The sequence below is a fragment of the Tribolium madens genome, unplaced genomic scaffold, assembly GCF_015345945.1.
Source record: "Tribolium madens isolate multiple individuals breed KSU strain unplaced genomic scaffold, Tmad_KSU_1.1 Scaffold_97;HRSCAF=244;Tcas5.2_LG3a, whole genome shotgun sequence".
Taxonomy (NCBI): domain Eukaryota; kingdom Metazoa; phylum Arthropoda; class Insecta; order Coleoptera; family Tenebrionidae; genus Tribolium; species Tribolium madens.
The window spans coordinates 13,218,135-13,238,099 of record NW_025401069.1 but is presented as its reverse complement, the minus strand read 5'-3'; the positions used below and the strand labels follow the sequence as shown (position 1 = coordinate 13,238,099).

The following is a 19,965-nucleotide window of genomic DNA, read 5'->3' as shown; positions in this document are numbered from 1 at the left end:
ATCTGCAGCAGACTCCACGCGCGACCCTGTTTAGGCAGCTAGGAGGTGTTAAAGATCCCGGAGGTGCCACAAACCTATTTTCACTCACTCGCAAGCATATTTCATCTCTAAACATAGTAAAAAGTAAAAGCAATTCCAATTTCCGCCTCCTCAATAGAAAATTCACTTGTTGTTGGGATAATAACCGCAACAAGGGTTGAAAACACCTATTTTCGGTTTTGTAGCCGCGATAAATCCGTAAATAAAACCTTATTTTCACCGCTTAATTACTTAGTTGTTTCCAGATGTCTGTATATTTTATCATTACACACATCAAAGAGCAAACGAGGAAATAATTTAACCAGCACTAAATAATTTAGCTGGCAATAATCGTAAACCAAAATCACACTAACGCCAAAGTATCATTAAAAACGAATCTGGAAGGCATAAAACCCCCGGGAAAAGCCTTCAAAATAATTATAAGGCACACAATTACCTCGATATTTATTTACATCCGGAATGTTATTTGATATTCCGAAATGGTCAAAATTCCGGAGCGTGGCGTCAGTTATCAATCATTAAACGTCACATGTGACACTTTGGGCCTAAGCAAAGACCCTTACTAATCGTGTTTTCTTGTTAACGGATGTGTTTTCACACCAAGAAACCAAATTATTACACCAAAATCATTCTGACGAAAAAAGTGTTTTTTTTGTATTAAATTTACATTCAGCAAATTGAGAATTTGTTGGTCCGTGTTATTAATTCAACAGAGACAAGAGAAATAAAAAGTACGTGACCAAAAACAGATGTCAAATTGATACAAACTAATTTACATTGGAACTTGAAAACAGCAATTTAGACGCGTTCTAACAAGAAATAATGATGCCAAAGATATCATTTCATTTTATTAAGAACAGGTGAACGTTACTATAATTTACCTACTATTTCTGCAAAAAAAAAATTTGGACAAGCTGCTGAATGAAGAGACCAACAACCCACACTCAAAACGAAGAAATAAATTAATTAAACTATGCATAACTGTTAGAAATCAACGTCTTATGTCCATTGATAGCTTGGGTCATTCACTATTGTGACAACATGCAAAAGTCCAGACTATGTAAATCTAGCCTTATCAAAAAATTTCATGGCTTATCGCAAAATATTAAACACACGAACTTAATTCTATATTTCATTTATTTAGTGATGCCCCTATTTCAGAACAAAACTAAAAAACACTTAAGGCATTTGCAATTCAAAATGACGATAATAAATTTTACTTTATGGTATAGCGGAGTAGGCGTCTGCATATAAAATAACAAACATTTGTTAAAATTTGCAGATAATTTATTTTGGATTTTGGCCGAGAAGCGATTTCACGTAGGATGGTTTGATTTGTTAGCCGGTCAAAGAATGTAGTAACTAACTGTTTTATTTTTTTGATTTAAAAACTAAAAATGTAATTTCTAAGTAACATAGTCTTGGCTTGTTGCAAGTCTATAATTACTTTTTTAATTTCAAGATAAAACGTCAACAACCTACAACGCGTTTTATGGTGAAGATTTAGAACTTTTATTGGTTAATAAAGTTGAAAAAGTACATTTTTATTTTGACAATTCGAAACCGACATATTAATGTCTTATATTTCGTAAAATCGTCGGATGTTAAAACATTTTTATGGCAAAATGTATAAATCAGCAGTTGATGATAGTAATAATTAAAGTCAAAATCCTTATTGCGACTAGATTAAATTTAGATAATAAATTATCGAGGAACAAGTACACAAATCCGGCCTAGTGAGCAAATTGTAAACGTGAAATAAAGCCAACAGATATTAATTTCACACGATGTGAAATGTTTGGCATAACATGAAAAAGGAAGAGCTTTATAAATCAACATCAGATAATGATAAATGTAAAAAGTTGATATGTGATATAACGTTTTAAATTACCATACAAACTCGAAAAAACGTGTAATACACTTTCGCTATTTCCCAAAAAAAATTATAACTTGTTACCACATTGTTGGTTCATCATGATTTCAGAAACGATACTTTTATTGTCACCAAACAAAACATAAATGTAAATAAAGCCATTATAGCCGTTTTACAAAAATGATGACAAGGTGGACAAGACGTTACTGAAACAAAACAACTATTCGTACCATCAAGGTAACAACAAGTTGTTTACACCAATATAATACAAGAAATTAGGTAAAACAGTGAATTGCAAAAAATAACAATTTTTTGACAGATTCGAATTAATGATCCCACATTAAAATATAAGATGATCTCGGAGAGATATCTGTCCCTGATTGTAACTTGAGAAGTTAAAGATCAGTCTAGACGTGGCCGATTTAATCCTCAATGTGCCACAAAGGCGCCACCAAAAATCCCCGATTTGGTGATAATTTCAACCTCTCCCCGTGCCAATTTCCATGCGAATAATAAAATCGCCGACAATAAACCACAATATTTATGACGTTTTTGTAGCGTGTTTGACGAAGCTAGTAGGTAAGCGGTCACGTGGACCACCCATGGCTACTGCTGAAGAAGCCAACCAACACGTCAAACACCACGAAGGCACGTCTACAAGTAATAATTAGCGACAAGTAACGAATATTAAATTATTTTAGATTTTGTGTCGACTATTTATTGTTGATAATAATAGGACAACTAATTTAATTTATCAATCAGCCGATAGCAATATCAATATCTGCACATGAATGGCTAATGAAACAAGGCACTGCAATCAGCCACCCCGAATGCCTCCTGGGGCATAGGTAGCAAATGTGCATTGCTACAACACCTCAGGGTTTTGACGACACTATATCCATCATGCGGTTACATGCATGCAACGGAAAATGCAACATCTACATTACCGGATTTTATTAAAAATAAAGAAATGGATCGTAACATGCGATCGCTCAACTGATTTCAACTTGCTTTCGAACAAACGATAACGAAAAATTACAACATTATTATACAAGACAGAGCGATTTAATCACTTAAATCGATATTGTACCATTTTAAATGCACAAAATTAATAAGATCTAAAAAGAACAAAAATTAAACCAAGACTACAACAAAAGCGCTAATTTTAATCCAATTTCAAATGAAGAGGCGACAAAAAAAGTCATGTCGTGACAACTTGACAAATTTTATATCATTTTGTTCGTCTCAGTAAGACAAATCAAATGCACTAAAAAAAATTTCAAAAAGTCCACACACTTTCAACTAAATATTTTTTTCCTAATTTAAATGAATTTAAAATACTTTAACTTTAAAAAATCATTACTCAATAACTATTACGCCGATTTCCTTCAATAAAGACCATTCTAAAGGGATGGAATTGCCCTTTGAATGATATGCAATTTGAAATTGAATATTGGCAAACTTTTCTTCGAACAGTGTTCGAAGTAGTTCGAAGTAAATCGAAGTAATTTAAGAAAAACCCTACGAGTAATTTTTTTCTTCGTCACCATCGTGTAGAGCATCTTTTTATTAGTAAGAATCCAAATTTTTAAAATAATATACCGAGTAGTTTTCAAGATATGATTTTTTGAAGTTAAGGTTTGCTATTAATCTTACTTAAAATTACATTTTTATAAAAGTATTTGTTTTAAGACTCTTCTTTTGCTTAAAAATGGTCAATTGCACCTTCTTTGTTCTAATTAGAATAAACAAAAACTGTTTCTTTACTTAAAACAAACAAAGAGTACCTGTGTACTAATAAGCAAATAAAGAGTTTTTTTGTTCTAAAAATAATCACTGATCATTGAGCAAAAAGGATCTAGAAGTTTAAAGCAGGAGCTTTAAATATAAGAACAAATCTGTTTCAAATTAAGAGACTTTCCATTCAGATTCCAACTTGTTCACTTTGTTCTAGCTTTCTGAACTTTTTTTTGAAAATGTTCTCAGCAAATGCTTTCTTATCACTTTCTACTGATGCAATAAGTCAGTTGCTTCGTGTGCAACTGTTATCACAACAACTACTACCTACAAGCTAACTGAAGCTAATCATACCAACAAAATAAATCAGGTGACTTATTGCATTTAACATCACTCGAAAGTGATGAGAAAGCATTTGCTCAGAAAATTTTCAAAAAAAGTTCAGAAAATTAGAACAAAGTGAACAAGTCAAAATATGAATGGAAAGTGATTTGATTTGAAAAAGGTTTGCCCTTATATTTAAGACTCGTGCCTTAAACTTCTAGATCCTCTTTGCTCAATCATCAGTGGTGATTTTTACAACAAAAAAACTCTTTATTTGCTTTAATTAGTACGCAGGTACTCTTTATTTGTTTTAAGTAAACAAACAGTTTTTGTTTGTTTTAGTTAGAACAAAGAAGGTGCAATTGACCATTTTTAAGCAAAAGAAGAGTCTTAAAACAAATATTTTTATAAAAATGCAATTTTAAGTAAGATTAACATGCATTTCTCCTATGTGGAGCAATGCTTGATTAACAAACCATAACTTCAAAAAATCATATCTTGAAAACTACTCGGTATATTTTTTTTGAAAATTTGGATTACAACTAATAAAGAGATGCTCTACACGATGGTAATGATGAAAAAAATTTACTCGTAGGGTTTTTCTTTGATTATTTCGATTTACTTCGAACTTCTTCGAACACAGATCGAAAAAAAGTTTGCCAATATTCAATTTCAAATTTTATATCATTGTAAAGGGCAAGGCCATCCCTTTAGAATGATCTTTATTTGAAGGAAATCGGCGTAATAGTTATTGAGTAATGATTTTTTAAAGTTAAAGTATTTTAAATTCATTTAAATTAGAAAAAAATTATTTCGTTTAAAGTGTGTGGACTTTTTAAAACATTTTTTAGTGCATTTGATTTGTCTCACTGAGACGAACAAAATGATATAAAATTTGTCAAGTTGTCACGACATGACAACATCGCCTTGTGTTGGTTAGTCTTTCTCGGTTTCGTATTTTTCTCCCATGTTTAAAAAAAGGCGGAGATTATCTCGAGAAAATATTTGGATGCTGTCAGACCCCGACGAATAGATGGTAGGACTGCTATTCATCCTCGTCAGGATTGAGGCTACCAGTGTTGCCTCATTACTACTGAAATACGAGCCGCGGCTTTAATAACACCTCTTGTAGAAAATAATTGGCCGGGAACACAAAACGCTTGTTTCTGTTAGGTGGTCTTCAGCTATGGTCACAAACAAAAATACACTCTTGGATTGGTTTCTTCCATTATTTTAATTACTTCGTTCTAATAATTCGAACAAAATTTATCACCGTCGAATAAAAATTATATTTTTCCGATTTTAATGAATGAAATATTTCTAGACGATGCGCTTCTTAAAATAACGAACGCTTTTATTTATCACTGGTAGTCAGATATTCGCTGTACTAAATAGATTTTAATTACGTTCAATAATATATTATCTTAATTACGAGATGGTCTCGGGAATCGATTCTCTAAATAATAGGTGGGCGCGATCGTTTTCGATTGATATATCGCCCCTTTTTACAAACAGCTCGGTAAAAAATTTAATTTATTTTATTTGGCCCCTGTGTGTGATTCATTAAAGGTTTGTGTGTTTAACGAAGCGTTTTTTGCTTCTGTGGTTAACCGACGCAACTTCGTACGTAATGAAATTAACAAGCTCTCCATTCAGCTGAAAGCACACCTTTCCAAAAACATACAATTTTGATAAAAACATTGCGCTTTTATTGTTTCAAGCAATTTCGCATATCGAAATAATCTCTTTTTCAGGTAACATCAACACTGACAAATCGGTCAGGTTTTTTTGTCTAGACGAAGATCTCGGGCGCCTTTTTGGCCTTTATCAGGTTACAGTGACATAAATGAAAAATAACACGAAAAATAAGAGCGGTTCTTACCTTTCTGTTGACCAAACGGGGCTCGTCCTGAGCCAGCTTGAGTAACTCTTGGATGTCGCCTTTCGACGCCGTTACGTACCATTCCATGCACTTTTTCGGTTCTAACTGTAACAATAACTCATGCATTTTATGGGACGGCTGTGCTAGCCTCTCCTTATTACAGATTGACGTTTATGGTTTTTTGCTCAAACGAACCCAAAATTATTACAGGTTTATAGATAGTCCATCTACTATTCTATGTATTACATAACTGTTAACAAATTTTATTTACTTACTACACTCAGGTATACCGGGTGTCCCAGACAGGCTTGGATTTAAGAAATTAACATGGAAAATTAGTTTCTATTTTTTTCCGGCTGAAAGAGTAACAGAAATAAAAATCTGTGTGATGGAGCTTGTAGTGCTTGAAGAGGGCTATCATATTAATATTTTTCTAGATTCTATAATTAACTCCATTTGGGCGAAAACGACCCTCCAAGAATCGAAATGTGAATTTGCCGGGTTAGCATTACTAAGAAAGAAAAGAGAATTTGTCATAATTTGACTTGATAGTTCGTTTCTTAGAAACGCTAACCCGGCAAATTCAAATTTCGATTTTTCGAGAGTCGTTTTCGCCCAAATGGAGTTAATTAGAGAATCGACAAAAATGTGGATAAGAAAGTCCTTTTCGAGCACTACAAACTCTATCAGTCAGATTCTTATTTCTGTTACTCCTGCAGCCGGAAAAAAAAACTAATTTCCCATGTTAATTTCCTATATCCAAACCTTTCCTATTGTTAGAAACGAATGAAAAAGACACAATTTAAATAATAATTACTTCTAGATTTTTGACAACCATTTTTACTAAGTGAATCACACCATTACTTACAAATTGACCTTGCTTCTAGAAAATTACAAATAAAAGAAATTTTTTATTTTAATTTAATTCCCATTTCTAACAGTACAGATTACAATAAATCCTTGACTGACTATGAATTACCGCGATAGTTTATCTTTTTCCTTTTTTTTTTCCATTACAATACAATCAACGTTTTTCAAAAAAGCTTACTTATGTATGTCAGACGATTGGACTCTATCTATTTTTTTTTTGTTTTAATTACAATTATTGCGTTGAAACCTATCATTATCAATATTTCCAATAAATCACTAGAAAACGCCCTGTATATCCCACAATTTATTCATTTCGCAATCGACAATAAATCAAGATCACTAAGCAAAAGGGAACGTTTCAATATTTTAATTACGCGAAGCACCACAAGATCACAATCATTAACTCCAAGTTATTAGTAGTCAAAATAAGATAACAGTTTTAATAATGAAGATACACATCTCTATTAATTGTAAATCAAATTTTAAAAATACATACATTTAAGAAGTTTAAAAAGAGGTGGGAAATACTCACCGATGTGACCGAGGCGCCGTCGTCTTCTTCGGACCCCTGCGGACAAAACACAATACTAAACAAAAGAGCATCGTGTATAAATTAGTGGTCGCTTGCGATAACATCGCCATACGCTAAAAGGACTTAGTCACGCCGTTTTTACTAACGAATTACATGAGACATCGACGTAATTTGTCTCCGGGTTCGGTAATTGATTTTACAACATGAAATGATGCGACTTATAGAATTGTCACTCTTGTACAGGATGAACCAAGGTTTACAGCCAAAAATGCAACTCCAGTAAAAGAAATTAAATCTTCAAAGACTTTCGTCTGTTATCAAAGATTATTTGTAATATTTAAGTAAGTACGAAAAGTATAAATCTTTGTCTCTGAGTAACATACAAACCTAAATGAGAATATTTCCTACCTCGTTTGTAATATACAATTTTTGTAGATTTTTCTTTGGTTATACGTTTACAAATATTAGTCTTAAGTGAATAAAAAAAAACATTGAAATTTTAAAGCAAGATCTTCAAAATGTGGTTGTCTCTCCCCAACTTACCCTATAAAAAATTGTCCATTGACTATTCCAAAACTTATATATATATTTTGTTGGCACACGGTTCCTGATTCAAACTTATTTTCCAAATACAGTATTCTAAAACATTTTAAAATCCAAATGGGATTAAGAGTACAGCTGTAGCTTTCATTTTTAGTCGACACCTGTATAGGACCTTTTAAAAGTGGTTTCTAAATCATTTTTTTTATACTTGTAATACCAATGTAATAAATTATTTCCATTACGTAGGTAACTAATATTCTCAATAAAAAATAATGAATACAATTTACGCAACACAATTTTAATCAATCAATTTTTATCGTGCACTAATGAAGAGACTAAAACTGTGTCGATAAATTCACTTTGTGAAATTTTTGTTCACAGTTGTCATTATTTTACCACTGAAACTCCCACAAGCGTATTGAATTTGTTTCTCACAAATTGCTTTTGCTATTGGTCTACATGCATTCCTGTCGTCATTTGTTCTCCATAAAATTTATTACCTAATTACAAATCGTTGTCTGCGTTGAATTTCACCGATCGATTTTATTACATTGTCGACTATTTTGACCCATCTAATTGATATGCAATGCTTTCAAGTGGGTATTAGGTATGTTTTGAAAAAGCCTCCAAACAATAATCCCGGTCTTTGCTCGTTAGCAGACACGTGGATATTGTTCTTTTCTCGATTGTTTCTTTGCTACATTTGTAAACAACTAATTTGGTAGCTTTTTCGACCTCGAGTGGCTATTGTTTATTTTGGTGGAAGTTTTTTTTTTAGTTCATGATCTGCATGTCGTACATACATTAAATGATCCGTGCAAAAATGTAGTTTTTGCGAAATTTTGAATAATTCATTAGAGAAAATTCGATATGACGACCTGTTATAGTCCCTAGGGGGCATGACTGTCATACTGTCGCTTCGCAGCTCTAAGCAATTGATTTTATAATCTTTTCAATTTACTTCATGTTATTGGTACGACACAATGGAGATGGACAAGGAAGATAGCCCGAATCTTGACAACCCGCCGAGAGGATTTACTATGTGGCAGAGCATAACGGCGCCTAACGAGGACCTCGATTATGAATAATTGAAATTGACACGTTTCAAAATTATTAATTCTCGACTAATTTGACAGATTTATTTTGAGTCATATCTTGAGATATAACGTGAGAAGTTGTAGTAAATTGCGCATAAATTATGGGTTGTTGATAATACATCAGTTACCATGCTATAATTTAACAGAAGCGCATATTCTATGGGTTTTTCTTTTTTCGCAGAGATGACCAGTAGGTAATAAATAATAAGATAACTCGAAATATGACTGTCATGGCTATACGATCGTCTTTTTTTAATATCGTCAACGCATAAGTCAGTTGTACTGATAGAATCTAAAGCTGGATGCAAGCAAGTAAACTCTACGAGTACACATCTTTAATTTGTATTTGTTTCATGTTGGAAACTTGATGCAAAAATATTGAAATTTATTTTGTTGCACGCGATAGGAAAAAACCGATCAAGATTTATGGCAAAGCCAACGAAAATCTCGCCAAAATGCTAATTTCACACCACTTATGAGCAGCAATGAGTGATAATTACAGTTTGCAAGTGGTCGTTTGCATGTAAGTGTGGGTTAAATTACAAAGGCAGTCTCGACGATGATGTTTTTTACTGTTATTTATTATCTGATTACCGATGAAAATATAATATTTTGATGGCTACCGAAATGTAAATTTTAAAGTGTCATAAATAAGAATCGGGTTGGTGGAATACCACCGCGAATATTTTTCAAACGATACCCACACGCCATTCACACGCATTAAGCCACAACGTTGAAATTTTGTACTTTTTATTAGTGAACCGGTCGTAGGTGTTGAAGCGTTGTAATGTAGTATGAAAGCAAAACAGGAGAAAAAAACTACGCCATGTAAAATATCTGCGACACATATTTTAAAAAACAACACTTTTTAGAGAACTTTTAAATTAGTGGTTTTAACACCACATTAACTTGCTGCTGATGGATTCATTTGTTACGTCTCTTACAAAATTTGGTATTAGCGACAAACACAGGGTGATTCAAGTTTTACCACCATCAACGTACTGCGGGTCCCACCTAATAGAATAACTGCTATAAACAAATTATAAGTAACACAATTGCAAAATTTGAAAAATATTTGAAATTTTTGTTGCCCAATGATAAAAATACGTACAGGGTGTGTCAAAACTCGCGTCGCAGAGAAAAAATTTTAGATAAGATACCAGAAACATGGAAAAAATATTTAAAAATTCTATCTGTCAAAAAATTTTGTCATTTATTTTTTGACATTTGACATTTTTTTATGTCTATTTAATGATACTGATTGTTTTGTATATGTTTTTTTTATAATTATTTAGTAAAGGTACAAAAATTTTGCCAATAAAAGCCATAATTATTTAGGATATGGCTTCCTTGTTTCCTCTTTTAATACGGACACGGAATTTTTGACGATTCGTCATTCGACTGACATAAAAATGTAAAACGGGCCTTAGGTAACTAACCTCACTTTCGGTTTTTGGAATTTTATCCTGATAGCTAGAAAATGACAACAAATCAAAACAATTTATTGAATTTATACAGAGTGCGCCAGAACTCGCGCCGCAGAGAAAAATGCCACATAAGGTAAGATACCAGGAACATGGAAAAAATGTTAAAAAAATCTTATCTATAAAACTTTCGAAGTTATGAGGGTTTAAAGTTTGCACTTTGACTCTATTTATTTCTGTTGGAAAAATTATTTTCCAAGTTTTTTTTGTTATAGGCTATTAAAGGAGGAAACAAGGAAGCTGTATCCAAAATTGTAACTTTGTTCAATGTTATTTGTGGCTTTTAGTGGCAAAATTTTTGTCCCTTTACTAAATAATTGTAAAAAAACATATACAAGATCATCAGTATCCTTAAATAGATATGTACCTTACTTGAAAATTTTCTCTGGGGCGCGAGTTCTGGCGCAGCCTGTATAAAAACACGTATTGTTTCGGAAAATCGACATCAAAAATAAATTTCCATTAAAACTTTCAAATTTTAGTTTTATACGTCAATCATAATGACAATAAAGCGTGGCTTACATTAACATTTTTTGAACTGACATAAATTTGATGTCCAAAATTCCGTGTCCGCCACTGTAGCCAAAAAACTTGGAAAATTATTTTTCCAACAGAAATAAATAGAGTCAAAGTGCAAAATTTAACTTCTTTATCAGTTTATAGCTATTTAATCATCACAAAAACTTGAAAAAAGCATTTTTGTTTATTTCGTCGCAACAATTGGACCATAGTACACAAAAAATCCGATGTCGCGTCAAACTAGTTCTAATTCCCACCGAACGCGTGTAAATATAAATATTGTCGAAAATTCAATAAATTATCCGCATTAATTCCATGAGGAATCATCGCACAAATTAATTTCCCAAATGTAAATGACAAAAACAACAAACGCTCGTATAGAAACTGACACCGTTTTGAATAACTGCTGTAAAATTTTAATTCATTTCGTGTATGCGTATGAAAAGTTTATGATTTAACGTTGTTTAATTCAAGTGGGTGAATATTAGCTGAATAACAAGGGTGTTGAATATGTGGCGAATTTTTCCCGTGCGGGCTCTAAAGCCTTCTCTGTGCGAAATTAGAGCAAACAACATGCAACACGAGGCGGTGCAGCATGAGTAAATTTATTACCTAAATTAAAAATTAAAAAAAAAAAACTTTCACGTTCTCCAGTTTCGATCTATCCGTTTGCGAAAATGCAAGTCATTTGACAGGCAATAATTGATATCATAAATACAAGAGCCATAGTGTTTCGTAGGTTGTTAGAATAAGACGGCCTCAGCGGCACGTGGATTTCCGTAAACTAATTTGTGATCGCAGCAGGGATAAACAAACACATCAGAAAATCTTAAATAACTCAATGACTGAACACATTCTTACTATAGGATCATTAGTCATTTTTTGATACGTTATCGGAGTGACTAGGTGTACTTTTAGCGCTGATTACAACCAAAGCTACATCGTTAAATATGCATCTCACCCATGTTAGATTCAATTACCGACCAAATTTTCAACTCACTTATTTGCGAGGGGAAAGTGGACAAGCTTGCTCGAAAGTCATGCTTTCAAAAATGAAATGAAAACAATTTTGTTGTTTTAAAAATCAGAAGGCATTAAAAAAATTGTATAAAAGAGTGAAGTTTCTTGGCTCGAAATTTGTTATTAGAGTTCAATTATAACACTCTTCCTTTATACAGAAATCAATACTCGTCGGTGGCAATAGAAAATTCCCGAGATTTACATTAGAATTATTAAAAATAATAAAATTAGTTGTGTTCACTTGGAAAAAAATGTGTATTTTCCGATCCAATTGTCCCCTATAAAATTTAATTTTAATTTTTTTTTAGTTCTTGGCACCCGAAAATGCGTCAAATCCCCCATGACCAGTGGCGTAACTACCCACCCACCAGAACCCGCGGCCGCGGCCCTTTCCCAAATTAAAAATAATAATAATAGAAATAGTTTAGAGTGTTCAAAATAATTTAGATATTAAAAAATCGTCTTTAGGCTTTGTAAAAGCAGATTTGCAAACCGCTGACGGTCTTGTAAATATCATTATACATTTTTTAGAAAATCTTAATATTGAAATTAAAAAATGTAGAGGGTTATGAGTTATCATTTTTTGTAACCTTCAGGAAATTTATACATTTTTTGGTTTAAGTATTAAACGTTGGGACCTTTTGAGTAAAATAACAGATGAATCTACCATTACAATTAAGAAATTAAATCCTACCCGATGGTCTTCTCAGCTTCAGACAATCACAGCGGTAAAGCTACGTTTATATGACATAATTACAACGTTAAACAGAAGTATTTTAACTTCCGAAAAAAAAAAAACAGGAAACCAACGAAGCTAAATCTTTATTGTTAAAATTGGAGAATTGTGAATTTATTTTTATGTGTACATTTTTACATAAAATATTCGCAGAAATTGATATTTCATCAAAATTGCTTCGAAAATTGATTTAGATTTATCACAAGCTATCAGTTTAATTAAAGCTCCCTTACAGTCTGTAAAAAAATTAAGAAATAATTTTGACAATTTTATATGTGATGCAAGAACGGCAGCTACAAGATTAAAAATAACTACGGATTTCAAAAATAAAAGAAAAGCCAAGGTAAAAAATTGTTTTGATGAACTTGCCGAAGATTAACGTATTTTATAGAGTAATGGATATTCTACAAACCCAGTTAGAAAAAAGGTTCAATTTTCTCTTTCAAATTTCTGAACTGTTTAACTTTTTAAACCCTAAACGTTTGGCGGAACTTAATGAAGAATTTGTGGTCAACACAACAATGAAATGAAACAAAGGAAATTTTTATAAGAACGACATAGTCAAAAACGCCTTTTCCTGTGAATTGGCATCACTTGTTAAAAATTCGTACATAAAAGAGAAATTAAAGACAACAAAATCGGTAAAAAATTTCCAGAATTTTTAATATTAGAAGGCTTACAAATTTGTCCATTTTGTCAATAGAATACGATGTCGCTAGAAAACTAAACATGGACAATGTTATCCAAAATTTTGCAAATTTAATCAAGGAAAAAACAAATTACCTACGTAAACGTGAACTGAAATTTTGTTATTCTGCTATTATTCCTTTAAAAAGTTTTTATTGTTACATGTTTTGTTAAATTGTTTTACTATATATTGTTTCTTTGAGAAGTATTGTTCGTTTTCAAAATAAAATATACAGGTGGTCTAAAAGTCTGGAAATTATGTTTTTCTGGCGAAGCTATCAAATTTTTTGGCAAATAAATTTATACATAGGTGTGCAATGACTATAAAAATGCTATTCAAAAAAAATTTGAATATGAATTAATTGTTTATACTTACGAGATAAACATAGTAATTTTTTTAATGGAAATCTACCACAATTTTTTTTAGACAACGAGTTTGTTACAAGAATTGTTGCAGTGCAATTTTTTTTTGTAAAACTCACATTTTTTGTTAAAAAATTTTTGACTTACAAGAATTAAAGAATTTTTTCGGAGTAAACTACCAGTTTTTTTGGAAATAAATTAATAAATGTTTAAAGGTTGTAAAGGAGCAATGTCAAAATTTTTTTTATTTTAATTAATTAATTGTTAAACTTTTGAGATTATGATACTAATAATTTTTTTCTTGAATAAAAATGATTTTATATCTATATAAATCTACAAGGACTGCATTTTTTAGTTTCTTGGGGCCCAACAGACGTCTTTCGCGGAGGGGGCAAAATTTCTAGTTACGCCACTGCCCATGACTCACCTTTTCCCGCTTCTTTTCCGCTGACTTGGCCTGTCTGGGACTCAACTCGTCCTCCATGGACGCCATCCTGTTAAACTTCTCCATCCTTTCTTTCACACTAACCGGCGTTTGTTTTTCCTCCTCCTGAGTGTGAATTTGTCGTGGTGTCGAATCCTCATCGAAGGCCTTTTGTTTCCGTCTTGGTGGCGCTTGTGGTGTAACATCTTGTAGCGACATAATCGAACTTAACGATATGTTGTCGAGAGAGTTTGTTGGGGAAGTTACCGGCGGTGGAGGTCGGTAAGGAGGAGGTTGTCTATGAGCTGGTGATTTCGCAGGACTGCAATCGGGGGATAGGGGGATCCCGAGGGCGAGTCGAGGGTCAGTTTGAGGCGAGTGGGATGATCGAGGGTAATCGAGAGAGTTTTGGTAGCGGGTTTTGAGAATGAGGAACTTTTCGTCGCCTTCGGTTTTGGTCTGAGCGAGGGTGTTGACGAATTTCTTAAACTTGATTCGGGCGTCTTCTGTAAGAGAAATTGCAAGGAATGACTGGAAAATATCTAACGTAACAAAAATGTAAATACAGATATCCGAGATAAGGGTGTTTGTTTATGTGATAATTAAAAACGTGAAAATTTGAAAATAATTTAATTTAAAATAATTACACAACTGCTTCATTATTTATTATTAATTACCAACGGCATTCCGTAATTAATCATAATAACTATAACAAGAATCATTCGTGAATGTAATGCTAAAATTTTCTCAATTAACAAATAAACTTGAAGACCTTGACGGTTTTTTCCTATTCACATAATGTAATTTTTTCCATATTATGAGAATTTTACACTACGAAATATTCCCAAACTGTGTTGTGAAACGAAAAACGAAACGGCAAAATTGAGTAAATTAATTAAAGTTCACACAAAACAATATACTACCATTTTTTTATTAATTAAATAATAATGAATCAATAGTTGGCTATTTTTAAATTAACCAATTAGCGCACTAGAATTGTAAGTTATTAGTAATTTAAGTTCAATTAAACCGCCTCACTCATCATTATCATTATCAATAGTCCCTTTCTCACAATCATTTCGAATCATTGTCTTCTAAGATAAAGCCACTTACATCACATTCCCATCAAATTATTCACCCAAAAACTATTCCACACACCCAAACCCACAAAACTTGAACGTATTATAAAAAATCAATCACTGAGTAACCGAAAAACATAAAAACAAATTTGAATGCCACAGGTTGTTGTCATAACCTGTAAACGTAAACAAAGCACCAAAACAAGACTCCTGTCACGTAATGGCCATGTGTTATGTTACCTTTTGATGCAGGATCGGTTAAGTAATGCTTGAAGTGATGAACGAGTTCACGGTTTTTAACCACATTTCCATTTTCTTTAAAATAATTGTAAATTTGTTCTAACGTCAAATCACTGGATGCCATGATGCCGCACAAAATGTCAGTGTGTCGGCGAAAGTTACTAGAAGTCACCGTTAATGGACGGCAAGGCTGCCAACACGCCGGTTTAAAAATACGCGCCGAAAATACACAATACTCGCACTTCCCTTGCAACCCATTTTTTATGAAAAAAAAAATAAAATAAATTAACTTTTACATTGTACAAATTATTATTATCGTATCAGCAAGAACTTACTACCTAGGATTTAGGGATATTGGTGAATAAATTTGGTTAGGTTGGTTTGTAGTGACGAACAAAAGATATCGTAACTAGTGTCAAATTCAATTGATAGTTGACAGCAGGTTGACAGAAAACGTGAACCGTCAACAACAAGAGGTAACCAACTCTAGGCATTCAAAATTACTTTTGAAAATTTTAGTTACAAACAACATGAAAAACGTAATTTTACTAAAAATTCAAATTGACAAATCTGTACAATCTGTGTGCTCAATTACAATCATGTAGAAAAGTCAGTGCCTTTTATAAAAAGTAATAATAATATTTTTAACTTTTTTTATTCTCCATTAAACCATTTTACGAGTGAAAAATTTACTCATAAGAAATGTTGAAAAAACTCAGTCATATTTTGCGAAGTTTTTGATTCACATTATTTTCTCAAGTTTTCATATTTTAAATTTGATTCAATAGTTTTTACTCTTGAAATGATATGAGGAACCAATCTTAAATTATTACAAAAACAGTCACCAAAAAGACAAAGTAAGTATTATAAAATAAATAAGTCTTTTTTGGATAAATAATAAAACTCAATCTTATTGTGTAAGACGTAAGCATATTTTTTACTCAATAATAATCAATGTTGTAGTTGAGCTTAAATAGAGTTTAAATTTCAAATAATTTAGCTCTGAATGAGGCTCACATTAATTACCCACAAAAATATGAAATAATTTTTTAACATGACAGTTTTATGTCGCTACACCTGGTTAAATCATGCATCATGTCCAAATATCAACATATTTGCGAGTAATAATCTTCATTTCCAGGTGTCGTGTCCAAGATTTGAACTTTATTCTTCTTTATGAATAATAATTTTAATTTAGTTGTGATGCAGTTGCGGCGGACTTAATTTTAACCGAAATTACGATAAAGGAACGGCTTTAAATTCGTGTTATCAGATCAAAATATAATATTACAACGGGAAATGCATTTAATTAAATATTTCGAGGCACATAATCAAGCGAGGCATCTGAGCCGTGCATGACACCTGCAATTAGTGCCGGTTCGAGGCTTCGCTAAACGAGTCTTTCGGTAACTACCTGAAGCCCTTGATTATTATCTATCACAAATTTGCCAAAAGACACAATATTTCGTTTCCTTACGTAATATTTAATTCATTCCTTTGTTGCTATAAAGGACTGTCACTGTAATTAATTGCAAGCTAGTGCATTTTTAATTGTGTGCAATTTTTACCCATAAAAACATGCAATCTTGACAACTGCCACTATGCACTCCATGTTTTATGCTTTATGTATCCTGTGGATCTATAGAATAATGATTGCGTTTTATTTCCCTCCTATTCCCATCCTGACAAATGATACAATCGCGAATGCACCAGTTAAAAATGAGCGCTTTTCATTTTTTTGTGTGAAAAAATATAAATATGCATAAATCAGTTGCATCTTAATTATGTTATTCATCATATTTTGTTTATAAACTCTGCTTTAATTACTGTTTTTAAGCCGCGAAACTGTTTTAAAATAAACTCATTTATTCGGTTTTAATTGCGCGGGTTAACCCACCTGAAAAATACAATAAAACGAGCTTATTTATTGCTCACTTGTTATTTCTCATCAAAATAAACCACCTACTTGTATAAAAAAAGCATTAATAGCAACATCATTAAGAAATCTTAAATCCATTATCACATTGCAATTAACCACTTTTAACGACTTGGCAAATAATTTAGATAGCATAGAAATGAGGTGCATTAACTATTGTTTGTAAGCAAGCCACTAAACAATAAATACTTAAGGAAATGTCACCGACACACAACTTAAAGAAAACTAGAAAAACTACTTGACTTTTAATGTAATTGTCATGTATGTTTAATTCACGAGCGTTTGAAGGAAGTACCTACGTAATAATTTCAAAAGAAAAAATTTTGACAACGCAGCAGTAGAAAAAAAATATTATGAGTTTCTGTAAACTTCGATAAAAAAATCTGTCTTTTGCATAAAAAAACGTAAATTTTTATTACTTGTTTCGACACTTCATTATCTATCTAGTTTTTCCACCATCAGAAAACTAACAACACGTGTTAACACTGGTAGTGCTATAGCTATCTTTATTGCTACATTGTAATGAAACTTTGATTCAATCAAATGTACCAATTTTATTACTGCTTTAACAAATTGGAAAAGATTTTTGTTGAATAACTTTCGTGTTTTCGATATCACAGATAAAAATTTATTGCTTTCGATCAATTTCTAGCCAAATGTAGCCTAATTTTTATATGCGTGACGGCGAGAAATTATGTCAACTAATGGTAAATTTCTGTAAATAATTCGGAAATTATGGAAATTTATTTTCCATCTAAGCGTTCACTCAAATTGTGGGCTGTGTCCCTTTCGATGGTCACCTTTGACCTTATAAGACACACTGGATGAGAAAATTTATTGGAGAATTATAGCGTTGATAAACGATCATTAAATAAACTGGTAAACATTTAAAGACAATAAATTTGGGATTTACATCAGAGTATATAAAGAAAACGTCGACTTGGCTCTCCAAATTGAAATTTTTATGTAAAACAGGCCCCAGCATCGATTCTGATTCTCAAATTTGTCAACTGATCAATACACAAATTAAAGTCGGATTATCACCGCTAATCCTTAAATCGTTTGTAATAAATTCTGTCTTTTCCGTGGATATTTTACACTTAATGTCAATCGGCTATGATTACAAAAATTCAATATCTCCAAAGTTTCTAATTTCACACGAATTTCGCCAAGAATAATTTAAATTCATTCATGAGTTGATAGGAAATTATGACCGTTGATAAAATCCCGTTGTTCGACAACTTTTGCCTGCGATGGCATTCAACTAGTATTTCGAAACTGTTTTGTCATAACGTAAAAATACAATTTTCGCATAGTTCTCGAGGTCGGTTACTTATTTCACCAGAGATTTATTCGCCTTTAATATTCTTGGTTAGTTTTTTGCAGAAATTGTAGTTGATATATGAGAATAATAAATTAATGTTATAGCATTCCATTAATTCCTGAATAAAGCAAATTTTTAACACGGTGACTCAGAAAATTTTCTAATGTTGGGATCGTTATAATTTTATTCAAAAATCTTTAAACGTTCTGTGAAATTTATTTATTCACCTCCGGGTGATGTAGAAAGTACGCCATTGTAAGTATAATTTTAGTCACTGTTTCTTGTCCAATAACAACAAGAAAATAAGTTATTTCTTTACTTTAGTAATAGTCGTCAGATAAAAACTTCGATTAAGATTTTCGGAAAAACTTATACATCAAAAAAATACAACTGCCATTTATTGTGTAATATATATCAAAGTTTCTAATTTTAAACAAAGATCAAACATTTTTCAAAAATATGAAAGTTTAAACTGTTTTATTTTTAATTAATTTAATATACCTACTATATGAAATCTGTGTGCAATTTATTGTAACAAAATAAAATAAATAGTTTTGTCATGTTTAACTACTAAATTCTACCAAAAAAGTAGATAGATCACTTTATCAAAAATCTCAGCATTAGTGAGATAAATAAATTAAAAATATTGCGAGTAGAAATAGTTGTTTTTATACGTTGCTATTCGTGACTTGAACGTAAATCGTTTAATTTATATTACACTCAGTTGCTTTTATTGAAACTGTTCCAAAAGTCATTGCCTACGTAATAAAAACTTATATGAAACTAGTTTTCCTGTACCAAGTGAACAAAACTTATCGAACTAAACGTTTTTTGCTTAAACTATTTATTTTTTTAAAAAGCTAATTAATAAGTGATAAATTTCTATAAAAATGTGACATTTCTCAAAAATAAAATTTTCCAAATTTTTTGTTTGTTTTTGAGTTCTGCAAAAATTTTTTTTTATGTCAAAATTTTTGACATATTTTTTGACATTTGACATTTTTTTATGTCTATTTAATGATACTGATGATCTTGTATACAAGGTGATTCTTTTAGGGCCTATATTAGAAACTTTTTAACTTCTAATGCAGATAGAAATTTGAAATTTTGTACACAACCCAAATCAACCAGTCTGAGTTCAACTAAATTATTTTCAAAATGGCTGAACTTCCGGAACTACGAGAAATTGGCGCCAACTTTGAAATTTTAAATGGTACCCACTTATTTTTATTGCATTTTTGAATTCTCCTCTTTAA

General features: G+C 31.7%; 1 protein-coding gene across 2 annotated transcripts in view; it reads right to left on the bottom strand.

Moving 5' to 3' along the window:
* Nucleotides 1-15,594, bottom strand: part of LOC123014261 (ankyrin repeat domain-containing protein SOWAHC) — a 49,731-nt gene extending 34,137 nt beyond the window's left edge. For both annotated transcript variants that reach the window (XM_044413284.1, XM_044413285.1), the window contains exons 1-4: nucleotides 15,450-15,594; nucleotides 14,134-14,636; nucleotides 7,258-7,293; nucleotides 5,856-5,960 (exon numbers count right to left, since the gene is read on the bottom strand). In XM_044413284.1, coding sequence (XP_044269219.1) covers nucleotides 5,856-5,960; nucleotides 7,258-7,293; nucleotides 14,134-14,636; nucleotides 15,450-15,573 — 768 coding nt within the window. In that variant the 5' untranslated portion in view covers nucleotides 15,574-15,594. The remainder of the gene's footprint in view (nucleotides 1-5,855; nucleotides 5,961-7,257; nucleotides 7,294-14,133; nucleotides 14,637-15,449) is intronic.
* Nucleotides 15,595-19,965: the final 4,371 nt, after the last annotated feature.